A 26,485-nucleotide genomic window follows, 5' to 3' on the forward strand; every position below is an offset into this window, starting at 1 on the left:
TAAAAAAAATATATATATATTAATTTCAGTGTACCTAATACAGCAAGTTTATACATATATACAATAAATGTAGTGTAATCACTAGTTTCTTGCTAAGTTTTGCTTACTCACTAGTTTCTTGCTTCTTGTTTCTTCTTTTGCTGTTACTGCTGCGTAGGTATCCTATTAATTTTTGCTGTGCAATTTCTGTGAGGTCATTCTGTTGGAGGCATATTTATTGTGTTTTGGTATATTCCACTATGTTGCATATGCGATGTAATTGGACTGTTAGTGTCTTCAATACACAGTTTCACTTCTTATTTATTATTGATTGTAATTTATTTATGTGCTGCTTTTTGAGCATGCCTAGTGTTTTTCTGGATGAGATAACAATGTAAGATACCCCCTGAGTTTTTGGATACTGTTGATGTTGTGCGAGTCCGTCCGCGAACAGGCGCATGGTCGGCGGATATCAGACGCACTAGCGCCAGTGGGGTTATCAGTATGTTATATGTATATAAACTAAGGGCATCCTAGTAAACATTTATCAAATTTACATTATATATATATGTAGTTTCAGTGAAAAACGTTTTTAGGGGGCGTTCTGGTTACAAGTAAAATCGAAAAACCCCTGAAATTCGCCAGTTATGGTAAGCTAAGCAAGCATAACTTGCGCCACCACCGTGCACTGCTAAGACTAACACCAAGGACATCAAAGATGACATCACAAATATCATTGATGGCATCACCATGCTACCGAAATAGCCAACCTTCTCCTCACAGAAAGAATTGATTTCCTTGATATTACTGAATCTTGGCTGCACTCAGTAGCCGGCCCAGCGATCATGCTAGCCATCCCCAAGGATTACACCCTTCTAAGAATAGATCGCACCACTTTTCGAGGCGGAGGCCTCCCTATAATTGCTAAAACTAGCTTAGCACTGAGACTCACACCCCCACTAAATGTAGACTCCTGCGAATGCCTCACCGCCAAGCTGACCATCTCTGATACCCAGACTCTATCCATTCACCGCATATACAGACCTCCAGGCCCACTAGGCTCCTTTGAAGAAGATCTTACTAACATCCTGTTGGACAACCTTAAAAACACCTCACAATGCCTTCTCTTAGGAGACCTTAACCTTGGCTTCAAAGACCCATCAGATCACAACGCTACGCAGATCAATGATTCCCTTGAGGAATTAGGGTTCACCCAAAAGGTAACAGGTGCAACCCATACTAAAGGTAGAACCCTCGACTGGATAGCATAGTACAACTGCCAGACCTCCATTACCTCCTCAATACCGTTGCCCTGGACCGACCACCACCTGATCTCCTTCTCCCTAGAGGTGACGGCCCCCCTACAAACCGATAGCATAGCTCCTGCCATTCCCACTAGAAACAAAAAAATATTACATCCGACAAACTCATCCCCCTGATTCTACCCACCTTGAACTCTCTTCCTGCCATCACAGACCCATTCATCCTAGTAGAAGAGTACAACAAAGTAATGTTATCTGCCCTAGACACCATAGCACCATTGAAAATCGGAAAAAGTAAACCGAAAAAACATGTGAATACTTGGTTCTCTCCCCACCTGAAAGCAATCGGACTGGAGAAACGCAAATGCAAACAAATCTGGAGGCTAGAGCCATCTGACACTAACAAAAACAACCTTAGCAAACTAGAGATTATCCTTGCCAAACAAGAATCATATAACCTGCGCATCAATCAAGCCAACTCTAGCACCAAGAAATTGTTCACTATCCTCAAAGAGATAGAAACGCCTATCCAAGTCCTAGATACTTGCCTTAAAGACAAAAGCTGGTGCACCAGAATTCAGAGCACCCTATCTAGCAAAACATCAACCCTCCAAGCCAAGATTAATAATAAAAAAGAAACCCTCCTCCTCGCCCCTAATCCTAACAAAATATCCACACTCGTGCCCCTGACCACCCCGCATAACATTCCTCGTACCCCACTTACACCCCATTTCCACTTCAAGAAAGTATCCATCCTTGAAGTTGAAAAAGTCATACTTGCCCTCAAACCATCTAATTGCCACAGCGACCCTTGCCTAGCACAAATCATTAAAGATGCTGCACGTGACCTCTCCCCATTTATTACCAAACTTATAAGTGCATCCTTCTCCACCAGCACCATTCCCCACAACCTGAAACGGTCATGGGTCCTCCCACTCCTCAAAAAACAAACACTTGACCCCTCCATTCCCACAAACTATCGCCCCATTACCACAGTTCCGTTCCTGCTCAAAATCTTAAACAAGGTGGCGTACCTCCAAATCCAACATTATCTGTAATGCAACCATCTCCTAGAAGTGCGTCAGTCAGGGTTTAGACCACAAAATGGAACGGAAACTGCGCTCATCGACCTCAAAGCACAAATAGATGCCTTGAGAGACAATGGTAAGACAGCACGATTACTGCTACTTGATCTCTCTGCGGCCTTTGATTTGGTCGACCATGAGATTCTTTGCAACCATTTGGACTCTGCCGCTCACTTCTCACAAGAAGCTATAGGATGCATTGAATACTTCCTTGACAATAGAACAATGCGGGTCTTCTCACCCTTAGCAGCCGCCGACCCAATACCAATCACCTGCGGTGTGCCTCAGGGCTACTGCGTTTCTCCTACTCTGTACAACATCTTTACGAAGCCCCTTTTTGATAATCTAGATGGCTTGGGTATCACCTACACTAACAATGCGGATGATACACAGATCCTCATCCCATTGACTGGAGATTAAAACGAGGATTTGGCCTTCCTGAACAGAGTGTACCTCATCATCCAGGCATGGATGGCCTCTCATGGTCTATGCCTGAATGATGACAAAACGGAACTCCTCATTCTCGGCACCCCTGCTAACCTCCACAAACTAGGTCATCTCTACTCGAATTTTAAAATAGACAACAATGATATCACAGTAGCCAAGGAAGTCAAAACTCTTAGATTCTATCTTGACTCTACTTCAAAAAACAAGTCAACTCCATGGCCTCAGCTACAGCTTACACCTGCAAGCTAATCAGAGCAGCCAAGCCTTTCCTTTCACCTAATAACTGCATTACCTTAGCTAGAGCCTTTGTCTTATCCAAATTGGATTATTGTAATGCTTTATATGTGGGGAGCAATAAATACATCACCAATAAGATCCAGATTCTTCAAAATAATCAAAACAGCAGCGCGAACCAGGCCAGCGCCTCCGTGGGAGTCAGGTGAGCGTAACAAAGGCCCACAGGAGGACCCAGTGGTCCCCTTCCATGCAGCCTTACAAAGGAAAATTGCATCTAATTGGGAAACCCCTGAAGTTATCCCTGCGGTCAATAAAAGATTGTCAACCAAGTATAGGGTAGCGGCTGCTGACCCTGAATACCTATCAAAACACCCGACCCCAGAGAGCCTGGTGGTTCAAGCGGCAACTTCATCTAGCAGTAGGACCGCTTACCCTACTGTCCCACAGGATAGAGATGACAAGAGGTACGACTCTATGGCGAAGAAAGTCTTCTCTGCCTGTAGTATGGCGTTGAAGTCCATCAACGCCACCTGTACGCTCGCCAGGTTCAGTCACACACTAAGGGAGTGTGCTTCATCAGCGGCTGACTGCATACCCGAAGGAGAGGAAAAGGAAGCCTTCCTTAACATTATTAAAGATGGCAAAGATGCCATGTGCGAATCACTTCAAACTGGCATTGATTCCGCTGACAGTATCAGCAGGGCCATGGCGGCAAGTACAACAATCTGCAGGCATGCGTGGTTGCGAAAGTCGGGCTTTGCTCCAGATGTACAGGCCAGACTTTTGAATATGCCCTTTGACGGCTCTTCATTATTCGGGAAAAAGGCTGATGACAGTCTGGAAAAGTTACAGACTTCTAAAGCAGCAGCAAAATCTTTAGGAGCTGCTATCCGCCAAACTCATTTTCGCCCCTCAGGAACCTCTGGGAGAGGAAACTCCTTTTGCTATTATTCCGCATTCGGGAAAGGCAGAGGACAGCCGGCTCAAAGAGGCCTAAGGAGATCCACCCGAGGTGGACGGGTCAAAAGTACTAAGACCGCAGCAGCAGCAGGTGCCTCTTTACCCTCAGCATCTGCATCAGCCGCCCCCAAACCACTCTGAGGCCTTCCCACACAATACACCTGTAGGGGGCAGGTTAACTCAACATCTGACGGAATGGCAGGCTATAACGTCAGATGCTTGGGCATTGGAGACAGTTGCCCAAGGTTACTGCCTACCCTTTCTACACATTCCTCAGAGTCATCCACCGGGGAACAGCTCTCTAAAAGTTCCAGATCCGCTCCTCTTGCAGGAAATTATAGACCTGCTAGAGAAAGGTGCCATAGAGCCGGTACCTGTAGCGGACAGCAACAAGGGCTGGTACTCCCCCCTACTTTCTCATACCAAAGAAGGACGGAGGACTGAGACCCATCCTGGACTTACGAGAATTGAACAAGTTCCTCAGGAAGGACAAGTTCAAGATGGTAACTCTCTCTCAGATCCTTCAGGCCCTCCAGCTCCAGGACTGGCTGGTATCTCTGGACCTTCAGGATGCTTATTTCCATGTGCCAATCCATCTCAAACACAGGAAATACCGGAGGTTCGCAATTGGCGACTCTCATTATCAATTTCGAGTTCTGCCATTTGGGCTGACCTCGCCCCGAGGGTCTTCACCAAGCTAATGTCGGTAGTGGCTGCGAGTCTAAGGCGGTAAGGGATCCACGTCTACCCCTACCTGGACGATTGGCTGATCAGGGCTGTATCTTCGGAACAGGCCCAGGCCCAGGCCCAGCTAGATTATGTCTGCCACTTCCTTCACAGACTGGGCTTCTCCCTCAATTTAAAGAAGTCACAGATGATACCATCACAGACTCCATTTCATTGGAGCGGTCCTGGACACTTCCCTGGGAAAAGCCTCGCCACCAGAGGTGAGGGTTCATGATATTCTACAGATGGTCACCAAGTTTCAAAATGCCCAACGTCTCCCAGCCTTCAACTTTTTGAGGTTGCTAGGCCTCATGGTTTCCAGCATCTTCCTTGTGCCAGAGGCTCGCCTGAGAATGAGATCTCTTCAGTGGGCACTGAGAAGTCAGTGGTCGCAATTCTCAGGGAGAATGACAGATCTCCTCTGGATTCCGGACAAGGTAGCCCGCAACCTTCAATGGTGGGCCTATCCAGAGAACATCCTGAAAGGGGAACTGTTTTGGCAACCATGGCCTGAGATAACAGTAGTCAGACGCCTCACTCTCGGGGTGAGGAGCCCATGCCAACGACTTGACCATCAGCGGTCGTTGGTCTCCATCGGTGTCCTGACTACACATCAACCTATTAGAGCTGAGAGCGATCAGACTAGCGCTGAAAGCTTTCCTGCCATCAGTACAGGGGAGAAATGTCCTGATAATGACAGACAACACGGTGGCCAGACACTACCTCAACAAAAGAGGAGGCGTAGGATCACTGCCACTGTGCAGAGAGGCGATGCAGCTCTGGTTTTGGGCAATCCAAGAAGGAATCTCTCTATCGGCAGTCCACCTAGCCGGAGAGAAGAACTTGACAGCGGACGCTCTGAGCAGGCAGAGCACAGTCTCCCACAAGTGGGAGCTAGCTCAGGCCGTCCTTCAAGAGATCTTCGCCCTTTGGGGAACCATTCAGGTGGATCTGTTCGCCACAAGCACCAACAGGAAGTGCGATCTGTTCTGTTCAAGGGAATTTCCCCCGAGAGGAGCTCTAGGAGATGCATTTGTAGTGGACTGGGAGTTTCCACTCCTTTACGCGTTCCCACCAGTCCCTGTTATTCCTCAAATGATCAGGAGGTTGAGAAGATTCCGGAAAACCATGATCCTAATTGCCCCGGATTGGGCCAGGAGAACGTGGTACCCGGAGTTTCTAGATTTGTCCATCTGTCCTCCAATCCGTCTTCCACTCAAAGAGAATCTTCTCTCGCAGAAGGGAGGTCAGGTTCTCCATCCAGACACCAGAACCCTCAACCTTCACGCTTAGCATCTGGAAGGGTGAGGTACAAGGATTGGGATCTCCCTGATGACGTCATGGAGGTGTTGCTTTCGGCCAGAAGACCGGCAACAAAGTCTTTATACCGCTGCCGTTGGAACAAATTTTGCAGCTGGTGTAGGGAAGAGAATATCGACCCTTTTTCATGTGGTACACCAACGGTGTTATCGTTTCTACTCTACTTGGCAAACTCAGGCCTTCAAGTTGGCACTGTAAAAGGCTATCTTGCAGCACTTTCTATCTTCAAGCGCACTGCGGAGGAACCATCGTATATCAAACTTCCTCTAGTGGTACAATTTCTCAAGGGACTAACTAATGTTTACCCTCCAAAACCAATCCAGGTTCCCTTATGGGACTTAAATTTAGTGTTCAACTTCCTAATGGGCACTCCATTCGAACCACTTCACTCTTGCGCACTGAGATTTCTCATGCTTAAAACTGTCCTATTGGTAGCACTAACATCTGCTAGGAGGGTGAGCGAGCTACAAGCTCTCTCCTGTAAACCCCCACATACAATCTTCCACAAGGACAAAGTTGTCCTACAGGTGAAGCCTAATTTCCTCCCAAAGGTGATTTCTGAATTTCATATTACTCAGAAAATTACCTCACCTTCGTTCTACCCTCCTCCCCATCCGGGGAAAGAGGAGGAAAGGCTACATAGGCTGGACCCAAGGCGAGCTCTCAGCTTTTACATCAGCAGAATGGCTAGGATCAGGCAAGCAGACCAACTGTTTGTAGGATACTCAGGTCACAAGTTGGGACTACCCATAACAAAACAAACCATCTCCAGATGGATTATTTTGGCCATCCTGGAATGTTACAGACTGGCAGGGAAAGAGCCACCCCAAAATCTCAGGGCTCATTCAACCAGGGGTATCGCAGCCTCTTCGGCTCTCCAAAGAGGGGTACCGGTCCGGGACATATGTGCGGCTGCCACATGGTCGTCCGCACATACATTCACATTTTACAATCTGGATTCCTCCACTGCTCAAGAGACCAGATTTGGCAAGGCCGTATTACATTCGGTCCATCCCTAAAGGGATACATAACATTCTCACTCCCACCTCCAATTATATGCCACTGCTATGGGAGTCTATCAAAGATAAGGAATACGTTGGAGGACACAATCCCTTCGAAGAACAAGTTACTTATTACCTGGTAACGTTCTTTCGACGGGATGCTCCTCCGACGTATTCCTTATTGACCCTCCCAACCATCCCCGCAGTGATACTTCCCTTGTGGTTGCAGCTTATGCTCCTTCAAGGTCAATAACCAATTCAGGCATGACTTTTCTTATGCTACAAAACGGAACTGAGCAACGGACGCAGCGCGTGGCTATTTATGGTCATGATGACGTCGGCGCCGATACGGTGGCCGTCGAGGGACATCAACTCGGCGGACGTCGTCGCGCAGCGCCCTCTACAGAAAAAAAATTCCGAGGCCAGCAAGCTGGAAACGTATTATCAAAGATGAGGAATACGTCGGAGGAACATCCCGTCGAAAGAACGTTACCAGGTAAGAAGTAACTTCCAAATGGGCTTCTCCATAAACGAGAAGAAGTCAGTCTAGTGCCCAGCCAAGTAAAGCAAATTCTGGGGGCACTAATCAAAACAGACGTTGGGCTAGTCTACCTCTCTGAAGAGAGGATCCAAAACATGCTGTTTCAAACACCTCCGTACGTAGCCGGTCGTCGGGTGATGGTACGAAAGGCAATGCTCCTGCTGGGAATTATGGCTTCCTGCATCTACCTAGTGCCTCATGCCAAGCTGCACGTGTGCCAATGCATGAGTGGCTAGCGAAACAATGACCTCAAGCAAGCGGGTTGTGGGGCAATCTAGTGGTGGTTTCACAACCTCTGGTTCAGTCACTACAGTGGTGGTACAGAAACAATCTGCTAAAGGGACAACCCTTCCACACACCAGCTATCAAGGCCACTCTCACAACAGACGCGTATATGACTGGGCGGGGCACTCACTTCCTTCACCATACCGCTCACGGCTTGTGGGCACAAGCACTGACCGGAAAACACATCAACCTTTTGGAACTGCTAGCGGTTCTCAAGGAACTTCAAGCCTTCAAGACTCAGCTAGTTTAAGTCCTTGTCCTCACAGATGGCACCACAGCCATGTTTTACATAAACAAGAGGGAACACGTTCTCCAGAGCTATCCAAACTAGCCCAGAACATCTGGCGGTGGGCACTACATCACAATATGTTAATATCTCAACATGTTCCAGGGTAACTTAAACACAGGCGTGCTAGATAACATCTTCTCAAACTGGGGGTTCCCAGAAATAGACCTTTTAGTGACCCTAAAGAACAAGGAATGCTTAGATTATGTGTCCAGGTTTCCCCAGAAAGGATCTAAGGGGAGTGCACTTCTGATGAACTGGTCAGGGAAATGTGCATACGCCACCCCTCCCCCAGACACCCCTTCTTAACAAAATGGTCCACAAGCTACACTGGGAACAAGTAACGCCGTTCCTAATGGCTCCATTGTGGGCCCACCAACCCTGGTTCTCACACCTACAAATGATGTCCCTGTGTCCTCCCATGAAACTACCCTGCACAGACAACCTGTTGACCCAGCATCAGGGAACAACGCTGCACCCAGGCCCTCAGAATCGCAACTTAGCTGCTTGGTTCCTGGGGTCATAGAATTTTGTCACTGTAACCTAGATCAAAGGTGCATTGAAATACTCAAGGAGGCACACAAGCCTAACACAAGACACTGCTATTTTAATGAATGGAAGCACTTTGTGTTATGGTGCAGAACACAGTCTCTCAATCCAACCGACTGTTCACCAACCAATATAGTCCACTACCTACTTGACTCGGGGTTAGTCTTTAACTAAATTAAAGTACATCTAGCGGCTCTCTTCGCTTACACCACGTCTCCGAGAATATTTTGGGGTGGAAGTTGCCCGTAGTTAAGGCTTTCATGGAGGGCATCAAAAAACTGTACCCTCCAATCTCTAATCCTACTCCCAGCTGGGACCTCAATGTCATACTCACAAGTCTCATAGGGGCCCCCTTCGAGCCTATGCACAAATTCAGCCTTAAACATCTTGCATCCAAATGGCCTTCCTTATAGCCGTTACCTCGATGAGAAGGGTCAGTGAACTACAAGCTCTTTCTGTACAAGTCCCCTTTGTAGTTATACATAAAGACAAGGTGGTGCTATGCACACATCCTCGATTTTCACCAAAGTTCCATGTAAATCAAACTATAGAGCTTCCTGCATTTTTCCAAAATCCAACAAATGGAGAAGAATAAAGCCTACATACACTAGGTGTACGCAGAGCTGTCATGTTCTACCTTCAAAAGACAAAGTTGATTAGGAAAATATATTGCTTCTTTGTGTCTGTAGCCGCTGGAAGAGAAGGGGATCCCATCTCTAAAGCAGCAATTTCTAAATGTATTGCCAAATGTATCCAACTCTGTTACTCTCTTGCCAAGAGAACATTGTCTTTTAAGCCCAGAGCACACACTACTCGAAGCACTGGGGCGACTTTTGCCTTCATAGCAAATGTGTCTCTAGATGTCATTTGCACGGTTGCTACTTGGAGCTCAGCACACACCTTCACCCAACATTGGCAAACGTTCTAAGGGTGATACACAGGTTGGACAAGCAGTGCTGAAACATCTCTTTGCAGTGCTCACACACCTCCTTCTACTAGTACTGCTCACTAATCTATGCAAAACATGTGATGCTAAGCAGATCCACAAGCCTCAGAAGGGATATTTTACTCACCTTAATCATATTTCTGATGCATCTCGTATCTGCTTAGATTCACATGCGCCCGCCCTTCCTCCCCTCTTGGAGTAGAAGGCGCCTGGGAAAGAAGCATAGATCCTTCACACCCCATGGTCTCTACCTACACTTCACGCTTTCAACTTGCACTCCCTCTTGTCAGAAACAAATAATCTGAGGGATCTCGACGTGTGAGGGATCATGGGTACAGGATATGTCACACTAGGGATAGTATTACAGTCATGCCCCATCAACGTCCCTGGAACGTTGCCTGGAAGAACAACGCATCCTGTCAGAAGAAGTCAAGGCACTGTTACTAAGGGACGCCATAGAAAACGACCTGCAAACCAAGTAAACAAGGGCATTTATTCAATGTACTTCCTTGTGCCAAAAAAAGACCTAGCAATGCACCCTGTCGTAGACCTACGCCTTGCTAACACTTATGTCAAGCCACAAAAATTCTGTATGACAATGCTACAGGAAGTATTCCCACTGCTAAAACAGGGGGACTACATGGCAACCTTGGATATGAAAGATGCATATTTCAATGTTCCCAGCGCACAGAAGATTCTTGCGTTTCAGAAAAGCAAACCAACACTACCAATTCAAGGTGCTTCCCTTCGGTATAGCCTCCTCTCCAAGGGTATTCACCAAGGTACTAGCGGTAGTGGCAGCGCACCTAGGCAGAGAATCAATCCCAGTGTACGACTGGCTGATAACCGGGGAATCCCCCAAATGTGCAAGCAAAATACCCAGAGAACAATCTATCTTCTATTACAATTAGGATTCTCAATCAACGTGAAAAAATCAAGTCTTGTTCTAAGAAAAACAAAACAGTTCTTTGGAGCTGTCATAAAGGTGTAGTCTTTCCGTCAAACGAAAGAGTGCAAAACATACTGCTGCAAATACCTCAGTATCTATGCCTGTCGCCAATTAACCATACTCTTCATGCGTTTAACTGGTCCCGCACTCACGGTTGCGCCTGTGCCCAATGCTAGAGTGGTTAGCGAAACAGTGGTACAATCAAGTGGTTGTTTTTGGCTAACTGTAGTTCAAGCACTACGCTGGTGGAACGAAGGAAAATCTGTTGAAGGGAAATCCCTTTTACAAGCCTACAGTGCAAGCGATTGTCACAACAGACGCATCACTCACCGGGTGGGAAGACCATTACCTTCACCACACAGCACATAGCACATGGCCTGTGGACCAAGATCACATCCCAGAATCACATAAACCTCTTAAAGATACTTGCAGTGCTTAAAGCCCTTCAAGCTTTCAAAGTGCATCTGTCTGGTCAGACGGTTCAGATCCTCTGCACAGCACCACTGCCATGTTTTACTTAAACAAGCAGGGGGCACAACATTCTCCAAGTCTGTCCAGGCTAGCACAAAAGATCTGGAAGTGGGCACTCAAGCGGAACATGTTCCTAACCTCGCAACATGTTGTAGGGGAACTCCATTCTCTGGCAGACTCATTAAGCAGAGATCCTCTACCTGAAGAGCACGGATGGCAGGGTATACAGTGTTTATATTGAATCCTTTATATTGAATACCCATATATCGAATCTTTTATATTGAAAACCTTTATAGTGAATGTATTTAGGGTGGGGTAAAGGGTTCAATATTTTTGGGAAACGGTTGGGATGGGTTTTTAGTGGTGGGAAACAGGGGTTTGGGTGGGGAACCCCTGCCCCCCCCCCAAAAAAAACAAAACAAAAACAATTAATTCACTATAAAGGTTTTCAAGATAAAAGAGTCTATACATGGTAATTCGTTATAAATTATTTCGTTATAAAGACATGTAACCGAGTGGCAGCTCAGCAGAAACATCTTGGATGATATGTTCTCCCTCTGCGGCTATCCTCCCTTAGACTTGTTTGCCACAAGCCTAAACACACAATGCCCAGACTTTGCATCCAGGTTTCCCCAATCCGGATCCAAGGGGAACGCTCTGTAGATGAGCTGGTAAGGGAAATTTGTCTACGCTTTTCCCCCCATCACCACTACTGAGCAGAATAGTGAACAAACTGCACCAATAACTTATGACGCTAATCCTGGTTGCTCCCATGTGGGCAAGACAACCTTGGTTTCCGCATCTACGCAAGCTGGCGATGTGTGATCCAATCAAACTCCCGTGCCCTTTCCACATGCTCACCCAGCATGAGTGGGACAAAGTTACAGCCACATCCTCGATCCATGAACTTGCCAGCTTGGCTCCTTAAGTCCTAGATTTTGGCCATTTAAAGCTACCTCAGAGGTGTATGGAAATCCTCAAGGAGGCACGCAAACCAAACACCAGACTCTGTTATTTTAACAAATGGAAAAGATGTGTAAGATTCCAGCCAAAAAATGGAAACTCAATTACACATTCTTCATTACATGCTCCACTTACTAGACTCTGGTCTAGTATTCAACTCCATCAAGGTCCACCTGGCGGTTCTTTCCACTTGCACCACTTCTCAAAGCAAGGTGGCCTGGTGGAAAGTCCCTGTCATTAAGGCATTCATGGAAGGAGTAAAAAGGCTTTAGCCCCCCACCCCATTTTAAACACTCCTGCAGGGTGGGATCTAAATGTGGTACCCGCAAAGTTCATAGGTTCCCCTCGTTGAGCCTATACACAAATCCAGCCTTAAACACCTAACTTATAAAAGGGCTTTTCTAGTGCTATCACCTCCATAAGAAGTGAACTACAAGCTCTGTCAGTGCAAGACCCTTTCCTTATTATCCACAAAGACAAGTTGGTACTAAGAACACACCCCAGGTTTTCACCTAAGTTCGTATCCAAGTTCCATGTCAACCAGTCCATTGAACTGCCCACTTTCTTTCAAAACCCTTCAAGCTCAGCTGAGAACAACCTCCATACATTAGATTTAAGGAGGGCAGTTCTTTACTATGTAAACAAGACAAAACCACTACAAAAAACAGACCAACTATTTGTCTCCATAGCGTCTTTTCAGGGAAGGTGATCATGTTTCTAAAAAAACGCCATCTCCCGATGGATAGTGAAATGCATACAGCCATGCTACCAAGATCTCGCTCTACCAGGGCTACAGGAGTATCTTTGGCCTTTATTGCAAATGTCCCGCTGGACGCCATTCGCAAAGCAGCTACACAGAGCTCTAGTCATACTTTTACTCAGCACTCGTGCATTGACACACATTCTAAAGCAGATTCACAGGTGGGACAAGCGGTGCTAAAACATCTATTTGATGCTGTAACTTCTTGCAACCCACCACCTTCTCCAGACACTGCTCGCTAATCTATGCATAGCATGTGATCTAAGCAGATCCACAAGCCTCAGAAGGGATACATTACTCAGCATAATCGTATTTCTGATGCTTGTATCTGCTTAGATTCACATGCCCCCATCCCTCATGTGGAGTAGAAGGAGCATAGATGTCTTCTGGCTTTATCTACTCTTATCTGCTTTATTACATCTGTACTTACGCTACACTTCATGCTACCTCATGTTAAAAATAAAACAATCTGAGGGACCGCATTGCGTAAAGGACCATGGGTACAGTAGTCGTCACACTAGAGATGGTATTACTGGCACACCCTGTTGACGTCCATTTTCGAGTTTCGAAAACAAAAAAAAGTAATAATCCTTGGCTACCAGTAGTTGTCGGCCTATGCATAGCATGTGAATCTAAGCAGATACAAGCATCAGAAATACGATTACGGTGAGTAATGTATCATATATAATTTTACTACCAGCACAGATCTTTCAAAATCTACTACCCCACTCGCGTTGGCAAGGAGATTTTATAAAGGTCATGCACCATTTGCATGGTACACAAATGGTATTGAGAATGGGAATGTTTAAAACCTTTATTTGACATTTACTGCAAACAGAGTTTGTTTGCAGTAAATGACAAATAGTTGTCGGTGTGCATGGCTAGCCTTTGGCTGACCGCATTGCACCAAAAATGAAATGTGCGTTTGGTGACACGCACTATTTTACAGAAAGCACTGGTAAAAAAAATGTCACCTGTCAACATTGGGCGTGGAGGTGGGTGGGTGCATTTCTCAGCAGATTTCATTTTTATTAATTTTGTATGATCTGTAGCCACAATATATTTATATTTACATACAAACTTAAAAATCACATGTAATGTCACATGCAAACATTAAACTGGAAAAAACAACTAATAATAAAAAGATTTTTCATGTACATGCATTGGTAGAAAGAAAACTTAAGAATACATATAAAAACACTTTCTGTGGTTCAAAACATTCTATTGGTCAATTACTGGATCCAAATTCAATTAAAACAGTGTATCAATTGATCAATTTCTAGTGCAAAATTGTCACTGGATCCAAATAGATTTTGATTTAGCAAATACTTCATCCGCTGCAATGGTTGGATCAAAATTGTTGATGGTATGTTGTGTGTGCATTTTGTGGTTTAAAGGCCTTCCTTAGAACAAAATGAGGTCCATGCGACATATAAACTTTGGGAACCCTTCAAAATGTAATTCCATTTAGGAAAGTATGTTCCAATCCATACACAATTTGAGACATTTCCTGTAAATCCTTATATATAAAAACCTTAAGTTGCACAGATTTAACACAACAAAACCCTTAACAATTCAGCCGATATGGGAAGTCATGACCAGCTTAACTGTGTGTTCCTGTTGATGTCCCCATAATGCCATTTTGTATTTCATTGTGAATCCCTTCTCTTATAATATGCATGTGTTCATGGGCTTTGCAACGGGATGTGTTCATGTAAACCTCTTTAATGCTGCCCAACCACTGCCGGTTTGTTTCCAACATTTGTGGGTTAGATGGTTGAGAGATTGGATGGGCTTGGAAGGATAAGTGATGTTGAAGTGTAAATACTAGGCAGAAGAGCTTGAATTTGAATGTTCAGAATATTTCAGAGCAGAGTGAGGCAACACAAAACACTTGGAAAGAAGAAAGATGATTCTCTTTATACTCACAAATATAAGAAGAAAGGGCAATGTCATTTCTTGTAAGTATTTAGGCCGATATTAATCTTTGTCATCTGCTAGCAAGCTGTTAGATCAAAACAAATAATTGCATGGGAAAACTTTATTTTTCAATATTTTTAGTATTAAAGTATTTGATAACAATCCACATTTTATTCTTTTCCAGAGCTGAACTCCCTGAAGCAAAAACCCACTCGGAATCATGTGCGCTTTCTTTTGGGAGGTGGAGAAGCATCAGGTGGCGATGCGCAGCTAACTCTCAGTGCCACCATGATGCCGGTCCTCGCTGATCACCACCTTGGTAAGTGCCAACACCTCTCAATAGGGTATTATTTTTATTAAATAAAGGTTTGTCTCCTTTTGTTACAGTAATATCTATTCACAGTAGAGATAATGCAAAGAAAAATTGGTGTAGTGCAAGTACATTTTTATCCCGCAGAAGCATGGGAATTTTATGGGAGCGGAATTCCCATGTGAGCCATGGCAACCCAGGTACATCTGTGCCAAACAGTCAGGCAAAGACAAAGGTATTCACTATTTATTAGTTTTTTTGCTCTTTCATGTGAGATTTAGTGCAGTCTAGAGTAGTCTGAACATAAGAATTTGGAGCAAAAGTATTTTCATATTCATCGTGGCTATGCTAAATGACTTCATCCTGCGGACTACAAGAACTTCGAGGGCCCTCTACATCCGAGAGGAACATTGCCATTGTTCCAAGTTCCCCTATTTGATAAGGTCCACATTAAGGTAACAACCCAATGGTACCGATTAGGATTGCTTTCATTTGACTCACTAGCAATTTTGGGATACATGCTTTTGTAGCCCCTGGATCAAATGGTGCCCTTTTAGGATGAGGTCAATGTGCCTCTGCTTGTCATTGTTGCTGCATAGAGTTGTTTTGTGTTATTTATGGTGTTGAAATGCTACCTATTTCAATCTTGAACTGGGTGGCACAACAGGCCCTTTTCTATGGTGGGGGGGGGGCACTTGGAAAGCTGACTCTGGTGTAACATTTGAATGGTCACCACTTGGGTGAGCTGATAGAATGGCCTGTGCATTTTGAGAGAAGGAAAAATAACTTTTAGATGGTTGGAGAAGCAGCAGAGTGAGAGCCGTAAGGAACAGCAGTGATTCCTTGGAGTGTGGGTGACACTACGGCCTTAGGCAACTTCTTGTGACCACTTCCCTTTTATGGTGAGTAAAGAGACCGAGACTTGGTTGTCCATCTAAGTACCTGCGGAGAGGCCAAGAGCAGCCTGGTGGTTTTCCCTCAAAGTACCTATAGAGGTGTCTGTTTTCCCCCATGGTGACCGAGCTGAAGCTTGGGCCGCCGCATCATCAGTACAGCCTGGAAGAAGATGTGGCCCCCGAGCTCTGTGAGCGCAGCAGCCCCGGAGAGGGGCAAAGGTCTGCTGTGGCCCTAGAAATACTGGCTGCCAGGCTATGGCCTGGACGATTGGTTAATGATGTCACCCACACTCTCTGTGGTGGAAGAAGGGAGAGGAGGATGATACCCTGAAGCTCAGCAGCATGTCAACACGTGGTCTCTGCTCTTGGCTGCTGGAACGGCTTGGACTAAGGTGAAGCCCACAGCAGACACAGTTCCCTGCTGTGGAGGGTGAGCAGTAAATGCAGGTGAGCACATGCGGGCAAATGGACAAGTGGACAGAGCGGTACAGCTCCTCTTAAGTGCCACATGGATGCATGCTGATGCGATGAGCGAGGCAGCGATCCCCACATTTATGAGAGCTCCCACAGATGGGTGCCCAAGAGTGGTTTTCCCCACTGTACAAGGTAGAGCCTGGCCGAAGAGCTGCAGCAAAACTACACCGGCATGGTGTGAATGGTACCCCTACTTGAAACTAAAGGAACAGGGAACCCTAGCAGACTGCAGCTGCCAAGAGAGCATGCGTTCTTTGGGTTGTAATCGCATTATGTCATATGCAAAAATGTGTTTATCGTAGTATGTCTTGCTTGCATGCCCTCACGCAGAGGGCTGGTGGGGGTGGAGGGAGTGTAGTTTGAGGGGGAGGCTGTGCTTGCTGCTGGCCCAAAGCTCTTTGGTGCTCTCTGCCAGCTTCGCCATGAAGGTGAATTTGGATTGAAGTACCACTACTCCAGGCAAGTTGGTGTAATTCCAAATGAAATATAAATTGGCTAAAGTGATGTTTCTAAAAGCTTCCAACGCTGCCAAATTGGTTCTGCCAGTATCAATTTGGACATTTAGCTTTCCTAGATGTTTGGAAAAAGACCGGATCTTGTTAACTGCACAATCAATGGATTCATTTATCTTTCAAGAGCCCTGTGAGCAAAACATTTCTTTTCGGGAGATCCCGACTCTGGAGGGGCAGCACTGGGGGTCACTCTACCCCTCTTAGTAATACTGCACTGTCATTTCTCCCCCCTCCCCCACTTTGGTTTGCTCCCACAGTCATGAAGGAGTATCAGTTCTCAGGACCATATATTACTATTTCTATTTTTCTAGAGTTAGCTTATGTGGGGTAACACATCTGGCCTGTCCTTGTACCAACACACTGAAATGATCTACCATCCAAATTCAGAAGTCTGTGGTTGTGTACTACTTGGTGGCAATGCTCCGCTACGTGGAGTTGAAGAGGCCACGTTTGTTGCCAGGCATTATAGTTTGGACCAATTGTTGCCTGGCATGCATGATGCATGGAGGCTCAAAAGACTCTGGATCCAAACAGGTTTGCATCAGTGGACAGGGCAGCAAAACTCTCAGTCTTAGAAATAGCAACAACTCGACTTTACTCTTCGCTAAGTGTCTAGATGTGTCTTAAAGCTCCTTCATTACCATTCCCAAATAGTCATGTCACATATAGGTTTGTATGATACCATTTGGCAGGTGTGTTAAGTGTCCCCTGGTCACTGTTTGTGTCAAGCTTACTAAGCCTATCCAGGGCACAAGCAGGAGCTAAACAGCTCGTAACAGTTTTGATCCCTGTCTCCCATTGAGAAGCTGAGATATTGTTTGTGGTCTCGTCGTGAAGGTTGCCTGTACTTCTATCATCAGTGTTAAGTGTGCATACAACCGTGGAACATTGCTGGCTGGCTTCAAGCCTTGTATTTCGTGCTAGCAAGTGCCTATCGGCTTGTTCAAAAAGTGTATCCTGTGTGTAAATTGAAAAGGTAGCATGTACTTGTCAGTTGCTTTGACCACCACGAGGCAGTTGTGCACATCTTGACTGGGGGTGTGTAGTGGGCATAATGTGTTATTTCAGCCTATTCCTGCAAGGCATGTTCCCCAAGGGATTTGCTGTTTTGCCACCAAAGGTATGGTAGGGGTTGCTGGGCCCTTCTCCTGGATAGGTCATTTGGGTGGTGGGTGAGGATGAAGCCCACACACAAAGAAAGACATCGGTCACCTTAACCGTGTTATTTCATAGAACACAGGAGATCAGAATATATAATGTGCACAAGGCTTCACTGCAATAAATAGCTTCATGTCACCCACAATACAGGCTTTCTCAGTCAAGCCCTCCACATCCCAGAGCCTAGTTCTGTGCTTATTGTGTTCGCCCCATTGTTGGGGTATACAAGCTAAATAAATACTATCAAGTGCCCAACATAACCCCAGCATATTTATGAAATCCTCTCTCTAGGTGCCGATTGATTTTTAAACTCCCTCCCCTAATCCCAGTGGTTAGTTGTTCTGAATATAGTTTCCCGAAGATCACAGGGTGCACTGCAATATTTGATGCATGTTCTAGTGCCAGTCGTCTTGCTTCCCTTCTTGTGTAACACAACACCTTAAAACGTACCCCAATCACAAAGCTGTCCTCGAGCACATCCGTCCACACCAGTGCTGAGTGCCCACTCCCCCACAATGGTTGGAATACAAAAGCTCACAGTGTACTGTGGCCAAAGAATACATCAGGTCACACAGCACTGAATTGGTTTGGAACACACATGGTCTGATTATTTGATTATAGATCATTGATTTCCTGTCCTCCTCCTAGAACAAGGTTCAGCATCTATGGTGTTGCTCGCACTGCTGCAATCCCTCAATTTTCATGTGCTGATTGCATTGTTTTCTTCCACATCAATGCTAGGGCTCAGAATACGTTCTAAAATATCACAGTACACTGCTTACTGCATTGAAGATGAGCCCACCAATTCCCTATTGTACAACTTTCATAAATATCAAATGCAATACCAAAATAATGCGTTTTGCGAAACTCTTGTTTAAACCTTTTTTTAAAAAGGTGGGGTGGTCTAAGGAACGCTTTTTACCTATGTTTAATTTAACTGGAACTGTGATTGTATTACAAGGTCATGTGATGAATCTTGCAAAGTGGTATGTAAGATTTTGTAGGGTTCAACTGGTGTGCGACTTAACAAGACTTATCTTTTCGGTATTAGTGATCCAACTTTTAACATAGGCCTGCACTACACAAGTCGGTAGATTGGCTGAGTAGCCCGGCTTATCTTAGAAGGGGTACTGTGAGCTGTAGAGCAGTAGAATGAAATCAGTCAGTAAATACAAGTATTCAAGTAAACCCTTACACCCTTAAGTTATATTAAATGATTTATTTGTATATACAGAAAGCAAAGTAATCACACTGAATATGCAGCAACTAATAGTAACATTCAATAGAATTTCAGAATCAAGTTCTTTAAGCAGCAATAATGCAGGTGAGTCATTTCTTTGTACTAAAACATTTCCAGCACACGGAGTGACATCACTCAGGGTCAGTAGTAGCACTTCATCTTGTATCCTAGCTTGCAACATTATGTGTTACTACTGACTTATGCAATTGTATTTGCTCTCCCCTCTTGTTCCTCCACTCTTTTTGACTGCTTTCTCTCTATTCTCTCTTCCTCTACCTTTCTCCCTTTTCCAATGTGCTCCCCTTAATTTGTTCTATGCACTTACTCTGTCAGAATTGTCCCTGGACCTAGTATGATAGCAACCTCGTCTGTCCTCCGCCTTCTCTTTAATTCCCCACCCCCTCCAGCACTATCTGAAATGTTGTCAGGCCTAATACAATAGTCGCTTCTTTTGTTCCTCCCCTCCCTTTCTGCACCCCTCTCCCACACCTTTTGTTTTTCTCTGGCTCTACCAGAAATGTTGTCAGGCCTAGTATGGTAGTCGCCTGTCTGTTTCCATTTCCTTCCCACTCTCCCTTCCTTATCTATGTCTTAGCTCTTGCACTATTGGAAATGTCGTCAGGCCGAGTACGATAATTCCTTTCACATCGTTACTGTTCATGACCTGTAAGAATGGCATTGCATTTTCCCTTGTTCCCTCCCGTGTCTTAAAGTGCTTTGAAACACATTGTGTATAGCCGCTATATAAATAAACTATCATATCACGTATGGTTCATCATAAAATATTGAGTTTGGAGGGAAAAGCGTTAACAGTAGAATAGAACACTGTAGCACTGTAACAATCTTTCCTGACAGAGGGGTGTAGGAAGTATTTTCCCCAGTAATAAGAGTGTCAAACAATTAAAACCTTTTTAGGGAACGGGCACTGCCAATGCCAGTAGGGTTCAGAAGGGATGCCTTTATGGAGCCAGGAAGACAGAGTCAATAGTTCTAGTTCTGATGCAATCTTCTTAGAAAACGTTAGTTGAACAGTCAATAAACTTTGAAGAAAAATCCAGGCGAGGGAGATTCTACCTGAGGTGCACAAGCTGTTAGGCCTGCACAAGTGAATTGAAGCAATTCAAAAGGACAAAGGGAAGCACTCCCCAAGCTAGGAAGCACTAGATTTGGCTAAAGGTGGTTGAACCCAAAGCCCCACAGTACCTTAGAATTGAAGCAGATGTTCCAGCTGACTTCCTTCTTGGGGCAGCGATGCAAACCCTTGTTCCCAGACCTTGGTCGTGGTGACAAAAGGGAGGACGTCTGGCAGGCTTCTGTGGCAGCACTCGAGAGAGAGACTCTGCAGCAATGGATTCACTTGTTTCAGCTGCTCTTTGTGGTTTTGGTGCCTTTTTCTCAGCGCCAAGAGGAATGAATATCCCTGGTTGGAATTTCCTTGGCTCCTCAGTCCTGAACTCTGGTGAGGGGACTCTGGGCGAAGATGTCTTGCTTCTGTAGACTCGCACGTATGGTTCGGAAGACGTTGCACTCGTCGATGGTCCCGGTACCCCGGCTATTAGGAAATGGCAGCCCAGGAACATTGCAGCGACACAGGGGTTGGCCCAGAACGAAGCAGGTCTTGAGGCCAGTTGGTCCCAAAGTCTTCCTTGCCAGAGCTTCCATCTTGATGGGAAAACAGGGTCGGCTTTCACAGTCCTGGAAGGTGCTGCTGGCTTCTGTGTCTTTTTCTTCGGATTTGATGTTCCAGTAGTCAACTCTGCCTGTAGTCCCAACACCCTTGCCTTATATGTGAAAGCTCTTTCATTCACAGCACTAAGCTGTCAATCACACAGGGGACGGGCGTCCGCCAGAACTGCTCCCACCCAATTGGAACTGGTTTTGGTTAGGCATGCCTACTAACAAAGGACAGTGACGTTTCAGGCTCCTCCCTGACTTCCTGCCTTCCCAGACACACTGGAGCCTGGGTGGGCTTCAGGGCTGAAGGCTGCCAAACGCAAAACACACAATGGACTCAAACCTGATATAAACAGAGTAGAAGCCCAGAAGGAACTAACGGACAAGAAATGGCGAAAAAAGAAGACGGGCCATTTTGGTAAAAAGGTCACCCTTGGGTGCTGTACTGCAGCAGAGAAATCAGCCTGCAGATATATTGCACAAAAGGTAGTAAAAAGAAATCACTACCACTAGCCATTCAAGTTAGTTAGTGAAACAAAGGTTACATGAGACGTGGGGTAAGGATTTACTATGTAACCCCCCAGTACTCCACATAAGGTGGTGTGTGCTGGACCCACAAAGGAAAAAGGTAAGTAAGACAAAAGTGGTCCTACTATTCTTGGGAACTGTAGTTCACACAAGAAAATGTATTTAAACATTTAGAGGAGTCCAGGGGACTCCTAAGAGGCACTGCAAAAAGGGTGCTGTGTATCACCATATGAAAAGCAGATGCCTTTGGAGTTTACCAGACTACATGAAAACAAAAGGAACACAAACTCTTAATCAGAGGGAAAAGGCATGAGTGGGTGGCAAAAATGTGCACTCACTCAGGAATTTAAAAACAAAAATGTCCTAGATTCCAGCAAAGGGTTGGTGGTCTCTAAGGTTAATGGGAATTGGCACAGAAACTGAAGTTTCTCGCTACCACAGAGTCAACACTGATCCCCAGCCTAAAGTCTCCTTCCATCTGGCCAGGGCAAGACAGCCGCTACCTGATCCTGACCTTTGGGGTGGTATTCTGAGGGTGGTTCACATGGGAGGAGATGGCTGTCAGGGCAGAGTGGTGACTCCCAACAGTTGAGAGGCGGTATACTTCCCTTTCTTGTGAGTAAGATCCTTTAATTCTGGAGTTTTTAATGGCCTGCTGTCATTTCTAAGAATCCTCTTATTGTGAAACTCTGAAAGTCTCGGGAGGATAGCTCAGCGGCAACATGCTCGCCTTGGAAGCATGACGACACTGAGCAACACATGTTCGATCCCTGGGTCCGTGCTTAGAAACCTGTGGGTATTAAGCACGTTATAAATAACCTATCATATCATATCATAAAGGCACTTTGCTTAAACAAAACCCTGTCTGTCTTCATCTGTGTCTAGTGAATCTAAAACAAATATAACATCTGATATTTATGATAATTGTATTGTAAATATAACTGTTCAACCATGTGATTATAAAGCAACTGAAACCTTATTGGACTACAAGTCCCAGAACGCCTCTGGTACTGTGATGAGGAAGAGGAGCAGGGAGTCCTTAGGGATGAAATGTGACGTTTAGGATAATGAGAAGTCTAGTTGTTACCAACCTAGTCACCTACACAGGACATTTAAATCCCCTGAACACCTGTGGCAAGGGAAACGAAGAAGTAGGGAGACAGAAGGTTGCAGAGTGCGCAGAGCAGGAAGCATCACCAGTGCAGAGGAAGTCCCACGAAGGGTCATGGGAGGCAGAGAGACGCTTGCCAGAAGTGATTTGGCAGCATTGGTGACATAAGGAGAGGAACTCCGGAAGAGACAAAGTAGACGGTGTGCAGCGGGGTTGGGTGAGGAGACAAAGTCCTGCAGAGCTGCGTGGGTCTTGGTGGCGAAGGACAGGAGAGCCGACGCAGTGACCTAATGAGACTCTTCTCAGAAGGAGAAGCTGGCCCCTCACAAGCACATCCCAGCAGTCGCACAGTGAACCGGTGAGTCACCCTAGTACTGAAGGGAGCCGCAGCAAATACGCTCGAAAGCTTTTTGAAAGTAATTTGGAATACTGACCAAATAGAACTGAGAGGAAAAGGCGAATATGGTGCAGTTCTCCTCACATGAGATGTCAGTTGGGGGAAACCTGGGACCAGCATTGCCTAAGCCAACAGACATTAACAAGAGAACATAAGGGCCAAGCATGGTGCAATTCTCCTGATATGAAAGGTCAGTTGGGAGAATCCTGGCCCCAACATTGCCAAGAGCCAAAAAAGATAGGGGGAGAAATAAAGAGGCGTCAGTTGGGGGAAACCTGGAACAAGCATTGCCAAGAGAGATTGGAAGAAGGGTTGACAGACAGCGCTTGAACAACCCCTCATATATGGAATGTCTGTTTGGGGAAATTGGAACAAGTAACTGAAGTCAACCAAGTTGTGTTGATGAACGAGTATAATTGTGTGAAATCTAAAGAGAAAGTGAATGTTGAAGAGAGGCCTGATAAGAGTGTCAGGTAGTGAACATGTTTGAAAGACGATATTCCTGGCAGGGGAGTAAAACAGGATGTCAAGAGTTTTCAGTTTGAAGAATATGAATGTTGTAAAGGGACCTGATAAGAGCATTCAGTAGTGAGACCTTTTGGCAATAGATACTTGGCAGGAGAGTATACCAGGGAATCTGTGAGAGCCACAATGGGAGACAATCCTAGCAAGAGAGTAAACCGGGATATCCAGAGTTTTCAGTTAAGGAATTTCCTGGCAGTGGAGTGCACTGGGAAACCCACTTTGAAATAGTGTTATAAAACGAGACTTGGTTGTATTAAGTTATGGTTTCAACTAAGCATTCTGTTAACCAGAAACTTTGAAGAGATTTGCCTTTTGCATACTTGAATCACCAATACAGAAAATACACTTGTTTGCCATCCTAAAAAGTAAGAAAGACTTTCATTTACCATACTCCAACCAGTGTTATGGAAAAGACATTTTAGTTTTTCATCCTGAAAAGACTGTGGGAGACTTCCTCTTTGCTGTATTTCAACTAAGGTTGTGAAAGGAACATTGGTTATGCCATCTTGGAGAAATTCTTAGGTGAAAGAGACATTTGTGTTGCTTTTGAGAGACTGGTTTTGGCACAAAACATTGTGAATAATTTTCTTGAACCAAATCTCGGATTCAAGGATTGTTTTGGTTTTTTGTTGCACTTGTTTAAGTTGAAACTTTCGCCTTGCACTGTTTAATGGTATATGTTGGTGTGAGGGTCAGACTGAGTTTGGACACATGGTCATCATATTTTTTTTGTTTTGGTTTGATAGGAAGGGAAATTCATGTTAGGATAGGGAAAGTTAGGCCTTCATCCAAGCCCCCTTTTATTAATAAAATTGATAATGTTGACAAAGTTACCTCTTTGTGTCCACCTCTCATTGCTGACCCTTCAGTCATCCTGCATTAAATTGTCTTTATGGACCATCTTCAAAGACCTAGTCAACACAAGACCTATTGACTACTACAAAACTCTAAATCTCTTTACCAAAAGTGTATTCAGAATAAAATTCCATTAAACCTTACAACAGATTAGTACCTTGCAAAATATATATATATATATATAGATATTGCATACACATTAGCACATACATCATTCATTACATTTAAAAAGTATTCATAGAACACATCCTTCCCACCAATATAACAATAAAAACATGTAAAACGCACAAATAACAGCAAGTTGGCACAAACATAGTCATTCCAGCAGTCAGTGTCTGACCTTATTGCGTCATTCAAGAGGTGTTTAAATCGGGGCTGCTGCAATAAATCTCTATTTTGTAAGACTTTCCTAATAAACAAGAAAAAACAAAGACCATGCTTTATAGCGTTTGTCAACCATTACTAAAAAATATAGTACTGATCTACAGTGAGTACAATGTTGTTCTCTAACCAAAGCGATTAAGAGGTCAGCATAAGTACTGCAAAAGAATAAAATATGCAATAAATATTACATTGGTGCGTTACATATTAAAAAGTGAAATTTGAAAAAGTTGCCGTGGTTGACTTTGCAGTAAACCACTTAGCAGCCATACATTTAAAACATGCTCTAGTAATTAGTGTAGTATTTTTAAGCTTGGACCACAGTGAATAACCAAGCCTTTGATTGGTGGAAAGAATAGCGTGTAATCTGTTGTGCGGTTTCATCAGTTCACGCAATTCTCTCTATACTAGATTTCAACCACAAACTGCGCTTAATAGAAGTTATGGATTGAGCGGTGATCTCAGTAAGGTTATCAAGGTAAAGGCAATTATTACAGCTATTCATGCATTGTTTTATATGAGCTATCCAAGCTATGGACAAGAAATTGCTTTCCACACCCGCAAAGTAAGTCGTTATCTGCTTAGTTAGAGCAGCCTTTTTCATTCGGCCAGACTCTTAACCAGAGCCAAACTGGCTTTAACCTTAGCTCATCCTCATTTGTAGTTCAGAGTGAACTGAGAAATTAGGTACAGCAGGGGGTAAACTTAAAATGCCTTTCAACATTTTTTTTCTCCAGAGTATATAAAAGTGCCACTGCAGTAGCCCCATTTTACAGATCCATGCGTAGCAATAACTCGTGGCTTGGCCTTCTATATTCTTAATAAATCGAAATTGGTTGTGATTTCAGGGCTTTACTGAAACGCCCTATATAGCCTGAAACATCCTGGACACTTGTTCCTCTACATGCATATTGCCATCGAGCCTGAAGGTAAAAGTTATTGCCAAATAAGGGTCACCCACATTCATCTGCTTTCTGTCAGACCAGAAAGATAGGGATTTAGATTTTCTCGAGTTACGGTGTTGGCTGCACACCATCATTGCCGATTTGGTAACATTAAAACACAGATCGAGTCCCCAATAAACTGAGTCTATGTATTGAGAAAGCACTCGAATGAACTAGAATGGGCATGGAGTGCCAAAGGATCTCCACTATATTGGTCTCATGAATCAAAGGTTCTTGATTTGGTTAACAGGGACAGGAGAGCCGAGAGTTGGCAGATTAATTCTGTTGCTGACCAAACGTTGGTTGATTTCATAAGGACTTTTTTTTTTCCACCTGTTCTTGGTTCGGCTGATTCACTGGCATTCAACAGTTTACCAGATTTGAGGCTGTAAGCCGAACACAGAAGTGTTAAGAGTACTCATCTCACAGATGAAAATGTTAGGGCACCAGGCAGTTTAGAAATGGGCTTCAATCTTTGCAGATCTGTTTGAGCACATTGTTTCTACGGGAATTATTCTATCTTCTTGGATGGAAAGCATCCTAGTTCCCATTCATAAAAGATGCAATACAGAGGACTCAAGAAACTGTTTTATGATGGCTCTCATTAGCACTGCAAGCACATTGTCTGCCTCCCTATTAATGCACAATCTATCTACCTAGGCAGCAAAAAAGTAGCATTGTATCTCCTTTTATAAACAGAGTTTAGGAAATGTATGTCTGTTGTTCATAAGAACTTTTTGTTGAATGTCCCATCTACCCGTGTGTTAGGCAGAAACCTGTGCAGTTCCCTCTG

The 26,485-nt window shown here is 44.6% G+C and overlaps 1 protein-coding gene across 2 annotated transcripts in view; it reads left to right on the forward strand.

Moving 5' to 3' along the window:
* The window catches only part of TRUB2 (TruB pseudouridine synthase family member 2), a 273,827-nt gene that overhangs the window by 194,436 nt on the left and 52,906 nt on the right, over nt 1-26,485 (forward strand). For both annotated transcript variants that reach the window (XM_069609748.1, XM_069609749.1), the window contains one exon: nt 14,872-15,006. In XM_069609748.1, coding sequence (XP_069465849.1) covers nt 14,872-15,006 — 135 coding nt within the window. The remainder of the gene's footprint in view (nt 1-14,871; nt 15,007-26,485) is intronic.

The sequence above is a fragment of the Ambystoma mexicanum genome, chromosome 8 (assembly GCF_040938575.1).
Source record: "Ambystoma mexicanum isolate Mex_15411 chromosome 8, UKY_AmexF1_1, whole genome shotgun sequence".
Classification (NCBI taxonomy): Eukaryota; Metazoa; Chordata; class Amphibia; order Caudata; family Ambystomatidae; genus Ambystoma; species Ambystoma mexicanum.